Raw genomic sequence first — 22,841 nt, 5'->3', positions numbered from 1 at the left:
GTTGCCAACTGGAGACACCAAGATTTTCTGGGTTCTCATGATCCCAGGAGTGTGCGCACCACAGGAATACCTAGATTTCCGGGAAATTGACATTGTCATGAGACAATGAAATTGTCCAATGAAATTGGAAATTGACATTGTCATGAGAACCAGCCCAGAAAGAGAAAGAGAGAATAATATAGCTTCTCAGAGCAAATAGACTGGAATTCTGATCAGTCTGGTTATGTCTGTGTGAGTGTGTATTTCATGATTGTGCATCCCTAAGCTAGTTTGCAGACTCATCCTATACATGTTTCCTTGGAAGCAAGTGCAAATGCTATGGTAGTTAGAGTGTTGGACTAGGACTGGGAAGACCCAAGTTCGAATCCCCATTCATCCATGAAACTCACTGGATGTCTCTGGGCCAGTCATGTATCTCTCAGCCTAACCTACTTCACTGGGTTGTTGTGAGGATAAAAATAAGCATATATACCGTTCTGAGCTCCTCGGAGGAAGAGTGGGATATAAATGTAATAAAATAAAATGTAGATAGCTTGCACTCCTTACTGATCAAACTTTTCATACAAGAATGAATGCATGTCTGTACATTTCAGCTTCTATCTGCATATATTCATGTAAGTTTGAACACAGAAATTAAAGAAAAAATTATTTTGCAGTTGCAAAATACATGGGAGAAAATGAAGTCTGAAGATGACATTGCCATTGTAGGGATTGCATGCAATTTTCCTGGAGGTAAGTTTCAATAAATCCTATATTACTGTGCAAATCTAAGGCACAGCAGAGTTGATAACTGAGTCAGTCAATCAGGAATTAAGTCATTACTGACACTGAGAGAAATTATTAGGCAATACGGTGATTTATTATAAATCATTTTAAACTTTAAGCAGGGAAGTGCTGTTGACAGCATGTTACAATCTCAACTATACAGTGTTCATTGGGAAAGGGTGTTATCCACATTTTTATGGTTTCAGATTCAGATTGCTTTATTGGTTCAAGTGATAAGCAAACAAGCACAGAACAATAGACTATTCATTGTTCATCATCTAGCTATTCAAAGTGAAGAGCGTGTGGTTTCATGAACACCTTCAGAATAGCTTATTGCATAAGTCCTAGTCATACATTCTGTTTGTCACATGTTCATTTAAAAAGTGAACCTGGGTACCGGAGTGATCCTTCCATTAGGTGGGGTGAGGCAGTCACCTCAGGTGCAGATAGGAGGAAGGGCACAGGGGACAGCATGTTTCCCCATCTACAGGTACCACCCCACCGTCCACTGCTACCACCCTTCTTGCTCTTGCTGGGGCATGCGGTTTATTGATGGGGTTGTCATATTGTCCTTCACCTCAGGCAGCAAAATGTTTTGGACCACCCCTGCTGGGTACAGATCCTCTCAAATGCAAGCTACATCTGGGAAGTATAATGCTGAATGCAGAGGTGCTCTTACCCCTGGACATTGGGGCCAAAGTCCAGGGCCTGCACATCCCCTGGGGCCCCCAAATCATCTTTATTCTATCCTGGGTGGTGTGGTCTGTGCCTTCAAGAACCTATGTGTTAAAAAATGATGTTTAACTTGCAGTGGGGGGGGGGGTGGGGGGCTCAAAGGCCTTTAGGACAGGCTCCAAAATTACCTAGGTGCACCTCTGGCTGTATGTGCATTGATGTGGGAAAACTGTACAGGTGTTGCTTAAAACTGTGTTGTATGATATATGTTTGATGCAGCATACTATTTCAACCTCCTCTCTGCCCTACTCACGATGGAAAGGAGACACATACCAGACTGTATACCTGTGTTCCTTATTTTTATTTATTTATTTATTGAATTTGTACACTGCCCCAAACTTTCTTCTCTGGGTGGTTAAAAATAGCATAAAATAAGTTTAAAAGATATACAAAAACTTAAAACAATTTAACAATTTAAAAATCAACCAGAGATTAAAACCTAAAAATTTAAAAAGCTGAGAGAGCTTGGGTGAAAAGATGAGTTTTCAGGTGTTTTTTTAAAAATGCCAGAAATGGGGAGGATCATATCTTCTTCCTTTTTTTTTAATAAGAATTTTTATTAAGAAGTAGACCAAAGAGGACAAAGACAAATCACCATAAAAACAATTTAAAACCAATCATTCTTCATGATGAAAAACAATTTTTCTAATTAATTACATCAGTAAAGAAAAAGTATCTAGAACAAGATAAAGCAAAAGAAATTCAGACTCTTAAAATTGTAAAATCTGATCTGATCAGCTTCTTGTAAGTTACATATCAAAAACACTATAAATCAAATCCAGAAAATGGGAACAAAGTTTGACCATAACGGATATTGTAATTTATAGAAGGTTCCCAGACAGACATGAATGATTCAGTAGACATGCCATGTACATAAGCCAAGACTTTCAAAATAGAAGCATAATCCCACACTTTCAAAAACCAATCGTTTAAGGAAGGGATTTTGAAAATACGTCAATTAGATGCATATATAATCCTGGCCACTGTAATCATATATAAACACAATTCGTTTGATTTAGTAGGAATATAAGGTTTTATAGCAATAGCACTTACATTTATATACCGCTCTATAGTTGGAAGCTCTCTAAGCGGTTTACAATCATTTAGCATATTGCCCCCCAACATTCTGGGTACTTTATCATACTTAAAAGAAAAATTTCTGGAAGAAAAGGAATCTTAACTTCTAAGATTTGTTCAATTTTCATATGAATTTGTTTCCAAAACTGTTGAGATTTATTGCAACTCCACCACATATGGTAGAAAGAACCTACAGTAAGTGTGAATTACATTTCCAACATTTCTTGGAGAAAGAATCATCTATTTTGTTAATAGTCAAAGGAGTTATATACCATCTAAAGAACATCTTATACCAATTTTCCCTTAGATTGGTACACAAAGTAAATTTCACATTCTTTTTCCATTGGTATTCCCAATCAGAGAGATCGATCAATCTATTAAAGTTCTGCATCCATTTTATCATACATTCCTTTATCTGCTCAGTCTCAGTTTCATATTTCAGTAATAGCTTATAAATTCTGCCTAATAAATGATCAGTGTTTTGGGTGATTAATTCTTCAAATTCAGTCAAATCTCAAAGTTTCCCACCCTGTAACTGTAACTCTTTCCAAACTATTGAGCTGATCTGAGCTTGTTGAAGCCAGGATGCTTGTTGAGTTGATTTCCCGGAAGAAACTGATTTGTCCGGAGCGAAATATTGGGCCAAACTATGTAAGGAGTATAGACTGCCTCACCAAAAGTTATACTTTGAAGAAAATTCTTCTTCATGGAAATAAAAATTCAGTATTGAGGCCAAAGGTGATAATCTAGGACTTATTCTTTTCTGGTATTTATCCCAGACATAAAACAGACTATGTCAAATAGTATGTTGTTGTATCTCCAGATCTTTCCTCAAACCAGAAATCCATAAGTAATTATGCAAACTTCTGGTAAGACCAAGTTTCTCCATTCGGGTAAGACTTCCGTATGGGGATAAAATCCAGTTCGAAATCCAAGTCAAGCTACTAGCATGATGATAAAGTTTCAAATTAGGAACTCCAAGACCACCTCTTTCTTTGGAATCTTGCATCACCTTAAATCGAATCCTGGATTTTTTATAATTCCAAATAAATGAATTGAGTTGACTCTGCCATTTATTCAATATCTTGTCGTCTATCTTTATAGGGATCATTTGAAAAAGAAAGTTCATCTTAGGTAATACGTTCATTTTTACTGCAGAGATTCTCCCAGGGAGGATCATAACTCAACAGGGAGTGCATTCCACAATCTCGGGGCAGTGACCAAGAAGGCCCGTCTCTGTATAGCCACCAAACAAGTTGGTGGTAACTAGAGATGGATCTCCTCAGATGACCTCAATGGGCAATGGGGCTTGTAATGAAGAAGACGCTCTCTTCAATACCCAGGGCCTAAGCTGTTTGGGGCTTTATAAGTTATAACTAGCACTTTGTATTTTTCCCGGGAACTTATTGGCAGCCAGTGTAGCTCCATCAGTAAATAAGTAATGTGGTTTCTCCGAGATGATGCAGAGACCAACCTGGCTGCCGCATTCTGAACCAACTGAAGTTTCCGGACTACGTACAAAGGGAGCCCCACGTAGAATTCATTACAAAAGTCAAGTCTGAAGGTTACCAACAGATTTACCACTGTTCTGAGGTCATTGATCTCGAGAAATGGGCGCAGCTGGCGTATCCATGCTTGTAACATGGATTCCCAGATGTCTTTGACTACTACTCCCATCATCCCCAACCAAAGGCCATTGCAGTTGGGGATGATGGGGAATTGTAATCAGCAACATATGGGAATCCCTGTTATAGGGAACACTGCTATACCCCAAGGGCTTCTCTTCCTGGAACATTTTGATATTTTCTTCACTGTCTCCCCCCCACCCCATTATAAAGATGGGGCATGAAGTGACTGTTGGACTTATAGCAACATACTTGGGATGGGCTTGGGTTTGCCCTGTGGGGTTGCCCAAGATATTGTGGTACTTGAAGCAAGCCCCCTCTCAAAATCAACGCTTACAAGCTTTGAATGTTTGTTGGGGGTGGGGAGGGAAGGTTTCCAGCAGCTTCCTCTTCTCCTCTCATGCTTTTATCAAGCTTTGTAAGGAGTGTAAAGAGAGATGTTTCTTGCAGAAGAAGAACTGTAGAACTGTTGAAGTGGTGGTGGTGGTGGGGCCCATCTTGCTTCTCTCCCAGTGCCCTAATAATCTGCCACCTGAGACAACCACCTCATTCACCTCATGAAAGAACTGCCACACACACACATTCCAATCTGAGGTAGCATTGTAGCTAAATATAGTTCATACTTTCTGACTTGGAGATATGAATCTAAGCAGTTCATACTGCTCATCTCAAATACAAAATGAGCCAGAGAAGAATTTAAGTACCATTCCTCACACTTACCTGATTTTCTGCTCTTGCAAAAGTGGAATGGAGGAAGAGAGGGATTTCAATTTCTCTCTCTCTCACCTTCCTCCTGGTGCCTTGTATGCTGCTACACCTGTGAGCCAAAAATGCCAGGAATGCTGGGAAATGTAGTTTTCTCTGGGCTACTAGTGTCTGGCTTGCAGCTTTAGTAGCATGATAGGTACCAGAGAGGGAAGGGCAAAGAGAGATCTTCTTTGCTTCTGGCATTGCACCACCATCATCACCAGAGCATCACGATCAGTAAGTATGGTGGGAGCGAGTGGGTTTAGAGGCTCATTGATGGAGGTTGGGGAGAATTAAACCTTCATGCTCCTGATGACTTCAGAACTGGGCTCAGAATTGGGCTTAGTGGGGGAAAGTGAGCTATTTTCTGTGTTACCTAGTTAAGTTCTTCAAATTCAGTTAGGAGCCTGACCAGAGGAATAATAATAATAATAAAAATAATAATAATTAATTACTTTATTTGTTAGCCGCCCCATAACAAATTGTTCTCTAGGTGGCTCACAACAGATTTTTAAAAGGTAAAAAGAAAATACAAAATATAATACAAAACAGCTAAAAAACTCATTTTAAAATTAGTTAAAAATCAGAACAAATCTGAAAACCCAATTTTAAAAGGCCTGTGTGAACAAAAAGGTCTTTACCTGGCATCTAAAAGAACAAAGTGATGAAGCCACGCAAACCTCAATGGAGATGCTATTCCATAAATGGGGTGCAACCACCAAAAAGGCCCTCACTCTGGTGAGCACCCACCTCAACTCATTTGGCAGAGGCACCCGGAGGAGGACCTCTTAAGGTATGGGTAGGGACATATGGACATGTGCCCTATCCCTCATTCAAGGTGGCTTGCTGCTAAAACTATCTGCTGAGAAGGACCAGCTGCTGTTAGAACAAAGTAGTGGTAGACATGGCTTTAAAAAGATCTCCATGTGGAATTTGGCTGCTGCAGTTTAATGTTATATAGATGGAAGTTTATTTATTTATTTATTTATTTATTTATTTAATTTCTATACCGCCCTTCCAAAAATGGCTCAGGGCGGTTTACATAGAGAAATAATAAATAATAAATAAATGCTGTTTCTTTTTCAGACTATTCCTATAATTAACACCTTAACTTGCTTCAAGCAATGGCAAAAGGGTATAACCAAATTTGTTTGGCAAGGGAAAAGACCAAGAATTAAATTAAAAAATTTAACAGATGCTAAAGAAAGAGATGGTCTTACCCTGCCAGATTTAAGGTTGTATTTTAAAGCTGTTTGTTTGACGTGGTTAAAAGAACCCTAACATTAAGAAATCCCAGAATACTTGATCTGGAAGGATTCGATAGAAGGTTTGGATGGCATTCATATCTGTGGTTTGATAAAAGTAAAGTGCATAAAGATTTTCTTAATCACTATGTAAGAAGAAGCCTAATGAGAGTGTGGGTAAAATATAAAAAATGGTTGGAATCTAAAACTCCATTATGGCTATCCCCGATTGAAGCTTTAGCACATAAAGAGATAAATATGCAACCTGAATGGGGTACCTATAGGGATTTGTTATGTTTCCAAGAAAAGGGCTGTAAATTAAAAAACCTAATCGAAGTACAAAATTTGGTTAGTAACTGGTTTCAGTACAATCAGTTAAATGATATCTATAAGAAGGATCTTAAAGTTGGACTTGAGGATCAGATGTCGAGATTTGAGAAGGAGCTGTGTGAAAATGACGAAAAATTGGTTTCTAAGATGTATAAGCTGTTGCTTTTGGAGGAGACAAGAGATGAAGTGGTTAAAATGACTATGATAAAATGGGCTCAAGATGTGGGTCATAATATCGATATGGCAGCTTGGGGAAAATTATGGAAAATGGATTTAAAGTTCACTGCATGTTATACTTTAAAAGAAAATTATTATAAGATGATGTACAGGTGGTATTTGACACCCAAAAATTTAGCATTAATGTATAAAAATGTTCCAAACAAATGTTGGAAATGTGGACATTGTGAAGGAACTTTTTTTCATATGTGGTGGTCTTGCGGGAAGGCAAAGGCCGTTTGGGATATGATATATAATGAGTTGAAGAAAATTTTTAAAATGACATTTCCTAAGAGGCCAGAATCCTTCCTGCTGGGAATAATGCAAGGAGAGTCTTCCAGAAGAAACTTAACATTTTATATGTATGCAACCACGGCGGCCAGAATAGTATATGTGCAGAAATGGAAGGACAAGGAAATGCCCTCAAAAGAAGATTGGTTGATAAAAATTTTGGAATATGCTGAGATGGCAAAACTTACAGTACTGATAAGGGATGAAAACTTGGAATGTTTTAAAGAAGATTGGAAACCATTCTTACTACACTTAAAGAATTATTTTTCTAATAGCGATTTTTAAGTAGGGTTTGAAATTTAGTAATAATAGCAGGTTGGGTAGAGCAAAATCAAGTTTGCAATGTTTAGGATATATGTTTTGAATTACTATAGCAATGGTTGACTTGTATAGTCAATGAATCGTGCAGATTGGTGAGCAGGAAGTCAATATTTTCTTAATTAGATGTAACAGGATTGTTAAGATATTGTAAAAACCAATAACATTTTAAAAAGCGAGAAATAATAAATAAATAAGATGGATCCCTGTCCCTAAAGGGCTCACAATCTAAAAAGAAACATAAAATAGACATCAGCAACAGTCACTGGAAGTACTGTGCTGGGGGTGGATAGGGCCAATTACTCTCCTCCTGCTAAATAAAGAGAATCACCACATTAAAAGGTGCCTCTTTGCCAAGTTAGCAGGGGTTATTTATATTGTATATTATATATTATATATTATATATATTTTTATATATATGAGCACTGGAAATCAAGAGTTGCCTAGCATGTCATAAACCTGTCCTAATGCATGCTTTTGAATGTAGCTGAGGGCCAGCTTTTTATTTCCCCTTTTTAAAATATGCAGAATAAGATCTCCCTCTTGCCCTAAAAAGTGCTGAAAAAATGTAGCTTATGTATATTTTAAATCTTGCTACAGGAGAAGGAATCGACAGTTTCTGGCAAGTGCTGGTAGAAGGGAGAAACTGTACTGTAGAAATACCTCCAGAAAGATTTAACACCCAGAGGTGGTATGATCCTGACACCAACCAGCCAGGAAAAATATACACCACACGTGCTGCTCTCCTTGATGAGTAAGACTGTAATCATGTTTTTTAAATGATACTTTAGATTTGAAAACCCATACATTACACGAGGGTGAATCTACCTTCAAGCAGGGAAGATTGCAATACCTGGTATTCCCTGAGGGTTCTCCTGTGTAGGAGCCTTCCCCTACACCAGGCCTGCTCAATGTAGCCCCACCCCCACCAGCTGCTTTTGGACTACAACTCCCATAATCCCCAGCCACAGTGGTCAATAGCCAGGGATTATGGGAGCTGTAGGCCATCATCTTCAGGAGGGCTGAATTTGAGCAGCCCTGCACTAGAACCCTCCAACTCGTGTGTTACACTACCGTTGAGGACAAGCCACTTGTCACTGATGGAGTTGCACTAACCCCTGGGAGTGCCCTGGACCTAGTGCTGTCCATGGATGCAGGGGGAGCTCAAGACTTCTGTGAGCCCGAGGCAGGGCTCCAAATGCTGCACCCTCCTCCCCCAATCTCCCCCATTTTTGAAATGGGGGCAGGAAGGCGTCTTGCTGCTTCACTGGAGTTCCAATAATCTGCCTGAGGCAACCGCTTCGCTTCGCCTCAAGGAAGGGCTGGCCTGCATGGATGTCCAGATGATTTCAGTGGACAGGAGCACTTTTTACAGCTTTGGCTGGTTTGCCAGCTGTGACTTTATCTTGCAAACAAGACAGCTGTGACTTTATCTTATACAGCAAACCTGACTTGCAGACTGGATCATTTCAAGGCTTTTTATGTTAGTGTTAAAGGTGGCTGAGACATGTAACAGCTGGAATTCCAGTTCAGGGTTTCTTAACCTTGGGCCCCCAGAAGTTTTTGGACTACAACTCCCATCATCCTCAGCCACAAAGGCCATATCTGGGGGTGATGGGAGTTGTAGTCCAACAATATCTGTGGACCCAAGGTTAAGAAACCTTGTTCTTGTTAATGTTTGCCATTTGGAGCATGTTACTCCAATTCTGTACCAACTGCTCTGGGCTTCCAATTCATTTCTGGGCCCCATTAAGAATACTGGTCTTGACGTTTATAGCCCTTAGTGGGATCAGGTTTCTTAAATAATAGCCTTCACCAATATAAGCCTGTTAGAGTCCTTTGATCAACTTTGGACCAACTCTCATTGGCTATTTGATTAAGCTTTTTCAGTGCTAACTCCACAAGGTCTTTTGGGTGGTGGCTCCAAAAATGCTAACCCTGGTGAGGTCAGGCTCCCTCCTTGTTCACCTTCCAGGAGGGTGCAAGAATGTTTTTTTTATTTAGATAGGCTTTGCGGGATTAATGTTAGTGACTGACATCCTGTGCAACACTATGTGCATGGTGGAATGTAATGTTTGCACAGTTGTGCAAGAGCACTGTTGCAGGAGTGTAATCAACATAATTGTGCAGCAGTGAGGCCATTATATACAGTATAATGGAATATATATATATATGAATGTCAGTCAACTCCATGTGTGCAATTTTTGCACTTGAGCAACTGCACAAACATTCCATTCCATCACGTGCATAACATTGCATAGTATGTCAGCCATTGTTACTGAGCTGCTCCTACAGTTGTCTTGTTGCCTGCTGCAGTGTGGTTGCTTCCTGTTGTTAATGTCATTGACCGTATATTGTTCTCTGTGTTTTAATTAATTTGCTCAAATAATAATTATTTTTATAATTAACTTCCTGTTCTCTCAGGCCTTTAATTGGAATTAATTTTAATAATTTTAAAAACTTGTTTTAATAATTTTATTCTATTGTTTTATTTGTCATGTATTTTAATTTGTGACTCTTAGATATTTTAAATTTTGTACACTGCCTAGAGATATACATATCAGACGGTCTAAAAATATGATGAATAAATAAATTAAATAAACTTGTACACTGTCTTGCTTGCGCCTTTCTGCAGAAAGGCAGTTTATAAATAACATCTTGTACTTTTCAGATTCAATATGTTTGATAACAAACTGTTTGGTATCCCTGATCTGGAGGCTGAACGGATGGATCCTCAACAGAAACTGCTCTTGGAGTGCACTTACAGAACGTTGGAGGATGCAGGAATACCTATAGAGGACATTAGTGGCACCAAAACAGGGGTTTTTATTGGTGATTTAATGTCCCTTCCTACATTTTGAATCACATTATTCAGTAATCACAGCAGCATTGAAAAATATTTAAAGATCTTTTCCTTGGGTGGGTTTGCATGATCACTGGGAAGTCCAGTTCCTGGGAGCCTCCAGTTTCCAGGGCGTGCACATTCCCATGGCTATATTGTGCATGTCCACTGAAGTCAGGTTCCCAAGCATTCTACCCAACATCCTCCATCCAATTTCAAATGTTAGGTACAATCTCCAATTTAAACTTCATCCTAAAGTTGCTATTAACTGTGGACAGGAAAACAGGATGCTGCTAGATACCAAGTCAGACCATGAGTCCATGTAGCTTAGTATTGGCTACACTGCCTAGTAGCGGTTTCTCCAAGATTTCAGACAGAGGTCTTTCCCAGTTCTACCTGAGGAGTGAACCGGAGACCTTTTCCATGAAAAGCAGATGCTTTTCCCCTGGCCATAGCCTGTCCACTTGTGAGGATAAAAATAACCATATACACTGCTCTGAGCTCCTCGGAGGAAGAACGGGATATAAGTGTAAAAATAAAATTAAAATAAGTAAAAATATTGTGCCTGTATCTTTGTCTCTCTGTGGTTAATATCAGCTTTTGGAGAGATTTAAAAGAGGGAAATGGCTCAGGGAAAAGATTAAATCCATCCTCCCCATCATTATCACCCCCATCTAAACTGGGCCACCCCAAAGCTGCTTTTTGAGAAAGAAAAAAATGGGAAGTGTTCTAGTCACAGAACTCTGCATAACGTCTATCTTAGTCCTTGGATTAGCTCCATTGTCAAGTATATTGGGAACAGCATCAGCTTTAAAATTAGCCTGATCATCCATTTGCCCTTGAAGTCTCATGCTAACACAAAACTCACCTTTTATACTTCCAGGTTTGATGAATCGTGACTATGAGATTGTAACAAGCACAGCAATAAAAGAAATGAACCATTATGATGGTACTGGGGTAGCAGTAAGCATAGCGGCTAACCGGATTTCATATGCTTTTAATCTGACTGGACCATCACTTGCCATAGATACTGCCTGTTCATCCTTCTTTTATGCACTGCATTATGCCTTACATGCAATCAAACAAGGTATCAGATCAAGTTTTTTTTAAATATTTTAAATTTATTTTTAGCATACAAAATTGCTTATATAATTTCAAGCACTAAGTAGTAAATACAAATTAAACTGTTCTTCTGATAAACATCTATCTATATATTTAATTCTCTAAGGCATACCCGTGGCTAATCCCATGTGTGGCAGCTCTCGCGAGAGTTCAGAGAACTGCTGGATAGGCTAGCCACAGTACGGGTGGGAGAGAGAAAAATGGTAACTCTGGTAGCTGCTGGCTGGCTGGCCAGCTGGGGGGGGGGGTGCGAGCGGGCGCTGCCGAGAAAACAGCACAGAGCAAACAGCAGCAACAGGCTGACGGAGGAGGCAGGGACAGGTGGGGGTGGGGGAAGAAGGAGGTGGCAGTGAGCAGGCAGGCGGGTGGGAAGAACGAGTGGGAGGGGAGGTAGAGAACAAGGCGGGAACTAGTGGGGGGGGGGGAGAACGAGCCAGGATGCACCATGGAAAAATTGTCCCATCTTTGCACTTCTCAGAGAGCAATAGCAGCAGTCTAGATTAGGGTTGTATGTTTTGTATTTTTTCTGTTTCGATTTGTACCAAATCCGAATCAATCCCAATTTGTATTTTGTCCGAAATTAAGCCTTCCGAATCACCCCAGTTTTGTTTTGTATCCAAATTAATCCAAATCTGAATCTGAATTAATTCAGATTTAAAAATGGGTCATGTGGTCAAAAGAGTGGGTATGGGTTATAGTGCCGAATGAGTGGAAGCTACCACAAAAATTTCAAATGAATTGGGCAAACTGCTGATTTTTGGTTCATTTTTGAAGTTTGCATGTCTTTCAGATTTTCTCCATAGGGTATGATGGAGGTTTCAGGAAAAGTATAGCTTCACGTGGGGTGGGGGGGAAGGGTGGCCCAGAGTGGAGTGTGGTTGGTGGTAGTTCCCAGTTGGTGCAAGGAAGCTACCACAATTTTTTTAAGAGGAATTTGGCAAAGGGCTGATTTTTAAAGAATGAACTTACGTGTATTTCAGATTTTCCTTGTAAGGTATAATGGAGGTTTCTGCAGTCCCATAACTCCACTTGAGGGGCATTGGGGTGGCCCAGAGCAAGTGGCGGTGTAGTGCACATAGGGTGCCAACCACCCACATGGGTTGTCAACCCATGAAGTACAGGGTTTTGTTCTAGAGGTGTTCTGAGAGTAGATTCTCTAGTAGCATATGAGAGTTGATTCATAGTTTTTCATTAAAAATCTCATTTGCTACCAGAGAATCTAAACTCAACACCTCAGAAACAACAAAGTCCAGTACCCCAATGGGTTAGCAACCCAGGGGGTTGGTTGGCACCCTCTGTGCACTATACCACCACTCGCTTCAGGCCATCCCAATGCCCCCCAGGTGGAGTTATGGGGCTGCTGAAACCTCCATTATTCCCTATGGGGGAAAAATCTTAAAGATGCGTAAACCTCAAAAATTCCTAAGAAACAAACAAATCAGCCTACTGTTCAGAATTGTTGAAATTTATCGTCACTGCATTTAAGAAATTGCAAAACCATGGATCATGATTACAAGAAAGAGAGAAGCAACTAAGATTCCTGGGATGTCAACAGATTGACAGGGATATTCCCCACCCCCCTCCTTTTGTCTCCTGTAGTCCCATGTGGATGACCTGTCCCTGCAATGGCAAAAATTGTGAACCTCTGGCTTAGACATCATGTCCCACCAAATTACATTGTGGCCTAAATTACATCAGACTGCTCAACTTGGGCATCAAAACTTAGACACCACCATAACTCATAAAAATCAGAAGAAAAACAAAATAGCTCTTCAAAAGAGCCCTGAACAAGTCAAGGGATTCTTTCTAAACCTTTGGAAAGAAACACCTGTGTAATTTCAGAACTTTCCTAACCATCTTCTCAAAAAGCTTCTCCACACAATTTATACCATGGCTTTTAGCAAGAGCTTTGGAATTGCATTGAGCTCCCAAAGATATTTGGGTATTTCTCTCTCAAAATGCTGTCTTCCAAATCCCTTTGCAAGGTCAGTTTGCATTTCAATCACACTGAATACAACACTTAACTAAACTATTCATGCTCAACAGTTTTTGCATATCTTATCTTCTACTAATCACTCAGTGCCTCAGCTGGAGTGGAGAGAGTCAGAGAAGTCAATTTGAATTGCAATGCTTTCCCCAAGAACAAAGCATTCTGCCCAGTCATTTCGATTTGGAAACAAAAATCTCTGTTTTTTAATTCTTGATTTTGTTTTGGTTACAAAACCTCCGAAATTGCCATTTTCAGGCACAAAATGTTTTGTACCCGAATCTAAATGCACAAGCCTAGTCTAGATCCCACCGAAGCAGAGAGCCTGGGCAATATCATTGGTAGAAAGAGGTCTCCAAAAATATCGGCTCTCAAGATGGGTTCAGTTAAAGGGAACATTGGGCACCCAGAGTCAGCGGCTGGGGCAGCAGGATTAATCAAAGTTCTTCTCATGATGCACCATGGAAAGATTGTTCCATCCTTGCACTTCTCAGAGAGCAATAGCAGCATAAATACTGAGAAATTAAATCTCTGTGTTCCAACCATGGTGGAGAGGTGGGATGAGTCTAGTGAATATGGCAGAGTAGCTGGGGTCAACTGTTTTGGATTTGGGGAGACCAATGCCCATGTGGTGGTCAGACAGGTTAAGCAAGCCCGGGCTCTTCCTCCAGCTAAAAGACCTGCTGAGTTGTTTGTCATCTCTGCAGCTTCACGTTATTCCCTCAAACAAGCAATGGAAGACACAGCTAGACATGTCAACACAAGTGCCGCTGAGAAAACAGCACCGAGCAAACGGCAGCAACAGGCTGAAGGAGGAGGCAGGGATGGACAGGGCTGGGGGAACGAGGCTGCAGTGAGCAGGTGGGCGGGCGGGAAGAATGAGTGGGTGGGGAGGTAGAACGAGCAGGCAGAGGGGCAGGTGAATGAGCCAGGAATGAGCAGGCGGTGGGGGAAGAATGAGGTGGAAATAGGCAGGTGACTAAAACAGCTACAGTGGGGGTGGGGGGAGGCTGCAGCGACAGACAAGAGGCTAGTATAAAATGATTCCAATAATAAATAGCTCTTTAAAATTCTACAATAATACTTATTCAAACACAATTCTTAAAGTAACATTTATATCAATTATATTTCAATTAAGTCATTATTTTATATATAGGTACTGGCTGACACTGCAGAATGTCCCATGTCTCTTTTAACGGAATGTGAACACAACTGTGCAAAAGCGCTCTTGCGCAAATGCCAAAACTGTGCAAACACGGCTGCATGATGGACAGCTACTATTTCCCAAGGCCAACTATCACGCAACTCTGAACAATTTCATGCATTTGGACAAGAGCACTCTTATGTAATTGCATGCATGTTCCGTTAAAACACAGACAGAATGATGAACAGTATGACAGCCATTAAAAATGTTAAAATAAAATTATTTTATTTTATTACAGGTGACTGTGAAGCTGCATTCTGTGGAGGAGTGAGCTGCATCATAGATCCTCGCACTTTTGTATCCCTATGCAAAGCCAAAATGATCTCTCCTGATGGAATGAGCAAACCCTTTTCTAAAAAAGCAGATGGTTACGGTAGAGGAGAAGGCTGTGGTGTTATTTTATTGAAACCATTGAAGAAGGTACTGTAACTTTTTATAGACTTACCATCCTAATAATTAAAAGACAAATGAAAACTTATTTATTTATCATCAAATGTTCTAGTTTAATCATGTATTTTACCGCAGAAAATATATAATCGGGCACTAGACCATTCTAAAAATGGTCATTTTTATGCTACGCTTATACTTTAGCTTGAAAGTTCAAATACGACTAATATTTATATACCACTTTCCAACAAAAGTTCCCAAAGCAGTTTACCTAGATAAATAAATTAAATGGCTCCTTGTCCCCAAAGGGTTCACAGTCTAAACAAGAAACATAAGCGAGACACCAGCAACAGCCACTGGAGGGATGTTGTGCTGGGGATGGATAGGGCCAGTTGCTCTCCCCCTGCTAAATATAGAGAATTGCCACTTTTAAAAGGTGCCACTTTGCTCAATTAGCATGGGACAAATGGTTTAATTTTTGTCATCTCTCCCCCCAAACCCTGGGGATTATTGTTTTGTGAAGGTGCGGGAAATTCTTGATAGAGCCCACTAGTCTCCCCTTCATAGAAGCTCTAGGCCTCTAGTCTTCAAAGTGCATAGAGGCCAAACATTAGTTCCCAAGGAGAGAGAGCAGCAGCTAAAGGTCATTTACCACTCATGTTTAATAAATGCCACACTGCCATGTCTTGTTATAAACACAATTTGGCAGCTAAATGCATCCTACTTTAACAAAAGGACCCGAAGAAGCTCAAGAACACCAGTCAGTCCTCCAAATTTTCAAAATGTATGAAGTCTACTTTGTCAAAACTGCAATCAACTCCCTGTTGTTTTTTCCTCCAAAACAGGCACAGGAAGACTTCAATAAAATATGGGGTGTCATCAGCATCAGTGCAGTTAACCAGGATGGAAGATCTGCCACGCCAATCACCAGACCATCTCAACAGCAACAGGAAAATTTGCTTCTTGGCATTTACCCAGCTCACATTGATCCATCAGCTGTGCAGTATGTTGAAGCACATGGCACAGGAACTCCTATAGGAGATCCCACCGAAGCAGAGAGCCTGGGCAATATCATTGGTAGAAAGAGGTCTCCAAAAATATCTGCTCTCAAGATGGGTTCAGTTAAAGGGAACATTGGGCACACAGAGTCAGCGGCTGGGGCAGCAGGATTAATCAAAGTTCTTCTCATGATGCACCATGGAAAGATTGTTCCATCCTTGCACTTCTCAGAGAGCAATAGCATCATAAATACTGAGAAATTAAATCTCTGTGTTCCAACCATGGTGGAGAAGTGGGATGAGTCTAGTGAATATGGCAGAGTAGCTGGGGTCAACTGTTTTGGATTTGGGGGGACCAATGCCCATGTGGTGGTCAGACAGGTTAAGCAAGCCCGGGTTCTTCCTCCATCTAAAAGACCTGCAGAGTTGTTTGTCATATCTGCAGCTTCACGTTATTCCCTTAAACAAGCAATAGAAGACACAGCTAGACACGTCAACACAAATGACTCGGCAACACTCCCAGGTCTGGCCTACACATCTGCATGTAGAAGAAGCCATATAAACTACAAGTACAGAAAAGCATTTCTGGCATCCTCCCTCCAACACTTAGAGCAACAGCTTTCTTCTGCAGCTGAAATGGAAATAGCTCCATCAAATAAGCCTCCAGAATTAGTTTTTGTGTTCTCTGGTAATGGTCTGAATTTGAAATGGATATTTGGGACACTGCTACCATCTGAGCCTGTGTTTAGAAACAAATGTAAAGAAATAGAAGAATTATTTCAAAACTACTTCCCCATTGATATCCTGGAATTAACAGAAGGTGACCATGAAGATTTGTCCAGGCCTGAAATTGCCCAGCCCTTACTCTTCACACTGCAGGTGGCCTTGGTTACTCTTCTACAGTCCTGGGGAATTAAGCCAACTGCTGCTGTCGGCCATTCAGTTGGTGAAGTTGCTGCTGCCCATTGTGCTGGCTTTCTTTCTCTGGAAGATGCTGTCAAAGTCATCTATCACAGGAGCAGGCTGCAGGCTAAGGTCCCTGGAGGCCAAATGTTGGTGGTTGGGAACATCCCTGTTGAAGAAGTGTCGGGAACCCTTGGAGCATACTTGGGCAAGGTCTGTGTTGCAGCATTTAATGGTCCACAGTCTTGTACGTTGTCGGGAGATGCAGATTCCATCAATGCCCTTCAGAAAGACTTATCTGAACGCTTCAGCGAAAGAAACCTCTTTCTTCATGCTTTAAATGTGCCAGTTGCATATCACAGCCACATGATGGATCCAGTCCTAGCAGAGATGGCAGCAAGTCTATCAGAATTAAAGGAAGGGAAGCCTGAATTGGAGGTTTTTTCAACAGTGACTGGGAAGGCTGTTTCAAATGACTTTGTTGTAGGCAGCTACTGGGCCAGACAAGCTAGGGATCCTGTTTGTTTTGCACAGGCCATCATGACCTCAGCCAAAAACAAGGAAAAGGTTGTGTTTATAGAAGTTGGTCCCCAAAAAGCACTGCAGAGATATATAACTGAAACATTAGGAACACAGACTAAAGTTTTTTCTTCACTGCAAACTCACAAAGAGTATGAGACACTTCTCACACTTGTAAAAGGGCTTTTTGAATTGGGATTTAATCCAGATTGGAAGTGCTTCTATGAAGGATATCAGAGTTCCCCAGTAGCCTATCCCAGGTATCAGTTTGATCGCAAGAAACTCCTATCTTATATGGACATTCTCCAACAGCAAACCCAAAAGGATGCAGACTTAAGCCATTCTTTAGTTCACAATGTTAGCAATGACGATTCAGAATTTAGGTGTACCATCTCTCAGACACGAATGCCTTATTTGTATGAGCACAAGCACAACGGCGTTGCTCTAGTTCCTGGGGCCTTTTTTGTTCAACTTGCATTGACAGCTGTGATGACTAGCTCAAAACTAAAAGTGCCCTTAAGTTTGTATCAGATAAGCATGAAGTTTACATCACCATGTGTTTTAACTGAAAGTACTCATGATGTGAAAGTGAAAGTAGAATCACAAGAATCGGTGAGAGATTTCAAAATACTGTCCTCATCAGGGGCAGTCTATGCTTTGGGACAAGCCACTAAGAATCCAGAAATATCTCTTGAAGTAAAAAGTATTTCCTTGAAAGAAGTTTTGCAACGGTGTTCGTCTGTCATAAGCAGAGATGAGATATATGAAACCCTGTCTTCTGCTGGATTCCAGTATGGTTCAATTTTTAAGCAGCTGAGTGGTGTATATTACTGTGAAGAACTGAAAGAAGCCATAACCATCATGAAGGTGAACAAATACCTTCAGGAAGAAATGCATACATACTCTGTCCATCCAGTACTCTTGGACTGTTTTCTACAAATGACAGTTGTTATGATTGCAAAGACTTTCAAAAATCGTATAGGCTTTCCTTCTGGTATAAGTAGCCTTGTAATTGTGAGACCTTTGGAGGAGGAAATGATGATATATTTGAAAACAAGCAAGTCTACAGAGAACTGCTTGGAGTTTTGTGGCTGCTTCACAGATAAACACGGCTCTGTTTTGGCTGAGATGAAACGTGTTGTGGTCACGTTTATAGGGACTTCCAGCAGAGAAACTGATTTATTGTTTGAAAATAAGTGGAAGGAGTTGCCCCATTCTCAAATGATCCAACACTCAGGAAGAGCACTCAGGGTCGCAGTGTTTGCTGACACAACTGGGGTATCCCAGCAGCTAAAAAGATACTTGCATAAAGATTCTAAATTTTTCATGTATGAAGACTGGGAGAAATTTCTGGAAGCCAGAAACTCAGAATCAACTGCACAAGACAAAGTTAAGCTGGAGGTAGAGGGCTACAATGATGTGTTGTTTCTGTGGGGAATTCAAAGATTAAGTGAAGAAAACCCAGACAGTGTGGTTGCAGGTGTATCAAAGTGTTGTGAAGCTTTCCGGCAACTTGTTATTGCATTGAGAGGGAAGAATTGTCATTGCTCCATCAAGATAATCACTTACAGAACAGCAAATAATGTAGATCACATTAACCCTGGCTTTGCTTTGTATGGCATGGCACGAACCTGCAAGATTGAAGTGCCTGAGATCACATTTCAGATGATCGATATCGGCTCCACAAGCACAATTGATGTGTCAGTCTTAGCAGATGTTTTAGCAGAATATGAAGCCGAGAATTATCCTGAAATCTGGATCAATCAGGGTAGAGTTTACACCTCTGAGATCAGACGTACACAGACTGATGACATATGCTCAAATGTACCTTCTCAGTCCCTTCAAAACTCTAAGCTATTCACTCTCTACACTTCTGTGCCATATGAAGTGGGAAATCTATATGGTGAGCTTACTGATGACATTAGTGTTCCTCTTGATAAACACAGTGTGGAAGTGCAAATTGAAAAAATAAGTATCCATTCTGAAGATTATTTCCCTGTTAGCCTTTCCAGCTTGAACTTTGGAAACACATTATACTGGAATTCACAGACAATGGATAAACACAAGCTCTTAGCCCTGGACTGCAGTGGTACAATAGTTGCAACAGGCTGCAAAGTGAAAAAACTCAGAGTGGGAGATCGTATTGTTTCATGTTATCCGGTTGTTGCATCTTCAAGAATCAGGATCCCAGAGGCAGCGTGTTTTAACACCCAGAAATTCCCATGCTTTGAAACTACACCCTGTGTTTCATTCTTCAGGATGGCCTGGGAAATTTTGCATCAGATGTTACCAAAGATGAAACAGAGTGGAATGTTAGGCATCGTTTCTCCTGAACCACAATCGGTTTTGTGCAAAGTGCTTATTCAGTCAGCCCAAAATGCCGGCTGGAAAACAATCAGTACTGTACTTGACAGCAACCTGGAGCAACGTGTAGTTCATTGCAATGCCCTTGTCTTCCTGCCGCCACTGGAAAGATTCCCCAAAGATGTTTTAGCTCGCCTTTCACGTCTCCAAGATGTAGTGGTGGCATGTAGCAACTACCACTCTGAAAGTCTGGATTATCTCTTCGGAAGCCACCATGAAAACTTTCACATTCATGTTCTCAGTCTTGAAAGCATTTTTCAGAAAGCATCTCTGAAAAAATCCCATAAAGCTTTCTTGAGCTGGATGAAAGCAATGCCACTCACACAACGTAAACACTTACCATCTTTTGTTTTTCAGCAGAGAGAGGATTATAAAAGCATAGACACTGCGACACCGTCCCATTTTACCTGCAAATCTGTCCCATGTGCTGTCTTGAAAAGTCAGGCAGAAAACCACTGTATTTCTGAGATACCCATATCAGAAACAAAGGGGGAAATGTTTCAGCAGAATGCTGTTTACATAGTTGCAGGGGGACTCACTGGGCTTGGCTTTGAAACGGTGAGATTTATTGTTCAGAATGGAGGAGGGTGCATTGTGATTCTTTCACGGAGAAAGCCAAACTCTGAGAAGGAAATGGAAATAAGTAATTTGAAGAATCAATATAAATGGAGCAGGATAATCAGTCTGCAGTGCAATATAACTTTTAAGGCTGATGTTGACAGAGCAATCAATTCAATCCGCAAAGTCTTTCCAAAGTGCCAAATCAAGGGCGTCTTCCACAGTGCAGTGGTTTTACATGATGGGTGGATTGAAACCTTGACTATATCCACTTTTGAGAAAGTGTTAAATCCAAAGATTGTAGGAGCCATCAATCTTCACCATGCGACCCAAGGGCAGGATCTTGACTATTTTGTATGTTATTCATCTGTTTCTTCCTTTCTTGGAAATTCAATGCAAGCAAACTATGCGGCTGCCAATTCCTTCCTAGATCTTTTCTGCCAATACAGAAGAAATTGTGGTCTTCCAGGACAATCCATTAACTGGGGTGCCTTCAATCTTGGAGTACTGCAAAATCAAAATGAAATTCAAAATATTTTGGAAGCCAAGGGTATAGAGATTCTCCAAGTGAATGATTTGTATGACTACCTTAAAAGGTGCTTACTTTTGAACAATCCTCAGCAAGCTGTCATGAGGTTGAACTTCCAGACTTTTATTTCTCAGAATCCATCATTTAGATATCGCATGCATGCGGTCATTACAGAAGTTCTTGGTAGTAATTTTCATCTTTCCAAACAAATTGTGTCCCAGGATTTGGATTCAGTCAAATCTGAAGATTATATCATGTCCTTGGTGAGTCAGCTCACTGGTACAGATGCAAGTGAAATTGCAATGAATACATCTGTTTTGTCTCTTGGAATGGATTCTATGTTAGCTATGACTTTACGAAATCACATTTTGCAGGAAAAAAGGGTGGATATACCAGTTGTGAAGTTACTTGATCCTCATGCCACAGTGCTTAGTTTAGCATCACTTTTAGACGAACAATTTAATAAAATAGGAAAACTTAAACAAGAGCACTGTGGGAGAGGAAAAGTTGAAGAAGAAAGCTGGAGTGTTTATTTGTAGATATAATCTTAATAAACTCTTTTTTATAACTGTAAATAAGAAGTTAGTGACCCTCAAGAACAATCATATGTTTATTACTGAATATTAAATGGAATTTTTTTAAAAAGAAATCTGATATTTAATCAGGATTTCAATAGAAAGGAATTCATTGAATTCTGCAAACAATTTGGCGTACCATGAGTTTGTTGCTCTGAAACAGCTTACTTTGAAGCATTTAGTGTTCATGACTGAAGCCATTACTGGAATGCTTATTTTCAGTGGCCAACATGATATCCAACACAGCACTGGCTTTTCTGAGTGCCCAGTGGTGCTGTGCATGTCTAAAGAAGCTGCGGCAATGTTGCGCAAAACCACACTTTATTTCAGTATTTAAAATGTGGCTGCGCTTGCACCGTGCCATTTATATTGGAAATGGTTGCTGAAATGATGCACAGCATTACAGCCGCATAACACTTTGCTCTGGGACTGCTGCAAAGCTGGAATGCAGCCGGGATGATGGTAAGAACAGGCAGTAGAGGAAGCAGTGCTTCCACCGCTTTGACCATCCACACAATGGGGAAAACTGAAAAAGCGCTGCGAATGTTACTGCCTGTTCTTGCCGGCATCGGGGCTGCATTCTGCCTCTGCAGCAGCTCTGGGGCACAGTGTTATGGAGCTGTAATGCTACGCATCAAGAGGGCCAATGTAAATACTGTGTTAAGTATTTGCAATGCTGGGGCTTAATTAGACACCTGCAGCATTGCCAGCCAATTGGAAATATTGCAGGGTACATCTTCATGTCGGCCGCCATTATAAAAATACATTTTCTTAGTTATAATGAAATATTTTACATTTGTAACACTTCCAAAATTATGTATTATGGATGTAATTAATAGAACTTCTGCTAACTATAATATCCATGTACCTCAAGACTGAATAATTAAAGGATTTAAGAAATGGGTGACTTTTGCAGTTATGTAGCAGCTGTTGTGATTGTCTCTCCTTTATCTGTATTTTGAGGTGACTGTAGGCGGTCCCTAGAAGCTGCATGAGGGTGCACTGATTACATTCACATGCGCAGTAGGATTCTGGATCCCAGAAGGTCTCCTTAATTGCCTGATATAAATATATGATGGAAGAGTGGATAGTAGCTTGTACTAACGTGAAACATGGTTATCGTGTCCTTTTTAGTATAAGTGTCACAGAAAGGCAGAGTGTGAGAAACATGGTGGGTTCCCTGGATCCAAGACAGTGTATTTTGTATTTAACGTGGTAACTTTGGAGTCTAAGAGACATATCATTTCAAATGTTTTCAGTGAAGTAAATGAAAGCTTTTTAAAAATGTCATTTTTTCATTTTGTTATGGTGCAAACTTTTACTTGTCTATTCAAAGCCTTTGCATGTCTTTTGTTCAACTAATAAAAAGTTAGGTACTACTTTTATATATTTAAATTGAATCTAATTTTCAGGCAAATGTGCAATTTCCATTGATTACAAATAAACATTCTGTGACATAGATCCCAATCTTGATTCCTTTGCAATTGTGTGGGACTAAACATAAT

At 40.4% G+C, this 22,841-nt stretch overlaps 1 protein-coding gene across 1 annotated transcript; it reads left to right on the top strand.

The window, feature by feature from the left end:
• Window positions 1-677: 677 nt before the first annotated feature.
• On the top strand, window positions 678-22,803 carry LOC128331364 (uncharacterized). Its single transcript, XM_053264707.1, has 6 exons — window positions 678-732; window positions 7,949-8,102; window positions 10,020-10,180; window positions 11,074-11,277; window positions 14,742-14,923; window positions 15,736-22,803. Exons 1-6 carry the CDS (start codon window positions 678-680, stop codon window positions 21,298-21,300), a joined length of 6,321 nt encoding a protein of 2,106 aa, XP_053120682.1. The 3' UTR covers window positions 21,301-22,803.
• Window positions 22,804-22,841: the final 38 nt, after the last annotated feature.

Source organism: Hemicordylus capensis, chromosome 6, assembly GCF_027244095.1.
Source record: "Hemicordylus capensis ecotype Gifberg chromosome 6, rHemCap1.1.pri, whole genome shotgun sequence".
Classification (NCBI taxonomy): domain Eukaryota; kingdom Metazoa; phylum Chordata; class Lepidosauria; order Squamata; family Cordylidae; genus Hemicordylus; species Hemicordylus capensis.
This window is presented reverse-complemented; position numbering and strand designations above follow the sequence as displayed.

Bases quoted from the DNA above. Each gene is read 5' to 3' on its own strand.
- LOC128331364 (XM_053264707.1), top strand. From the start codon at position 678: ATGAAGTCTGAAGATGACATTGCCATTGTAGGGATTGCATGCAATTTT. The intron at 8,103-10,019 runs GTAAGACTGTAA...TGTACTTTTCAG, and splicing joins CGTGCTGCTCTCCTTGATGA to ATTCAATATGTTTGATAACA. The intron at 11,278-14,741 runs GTATCAGATCAA...ATTTTATTACAG, and splicing joins CTTACATGCAATCAAACAAG to GTGACTGTGAAGCTGCATTC.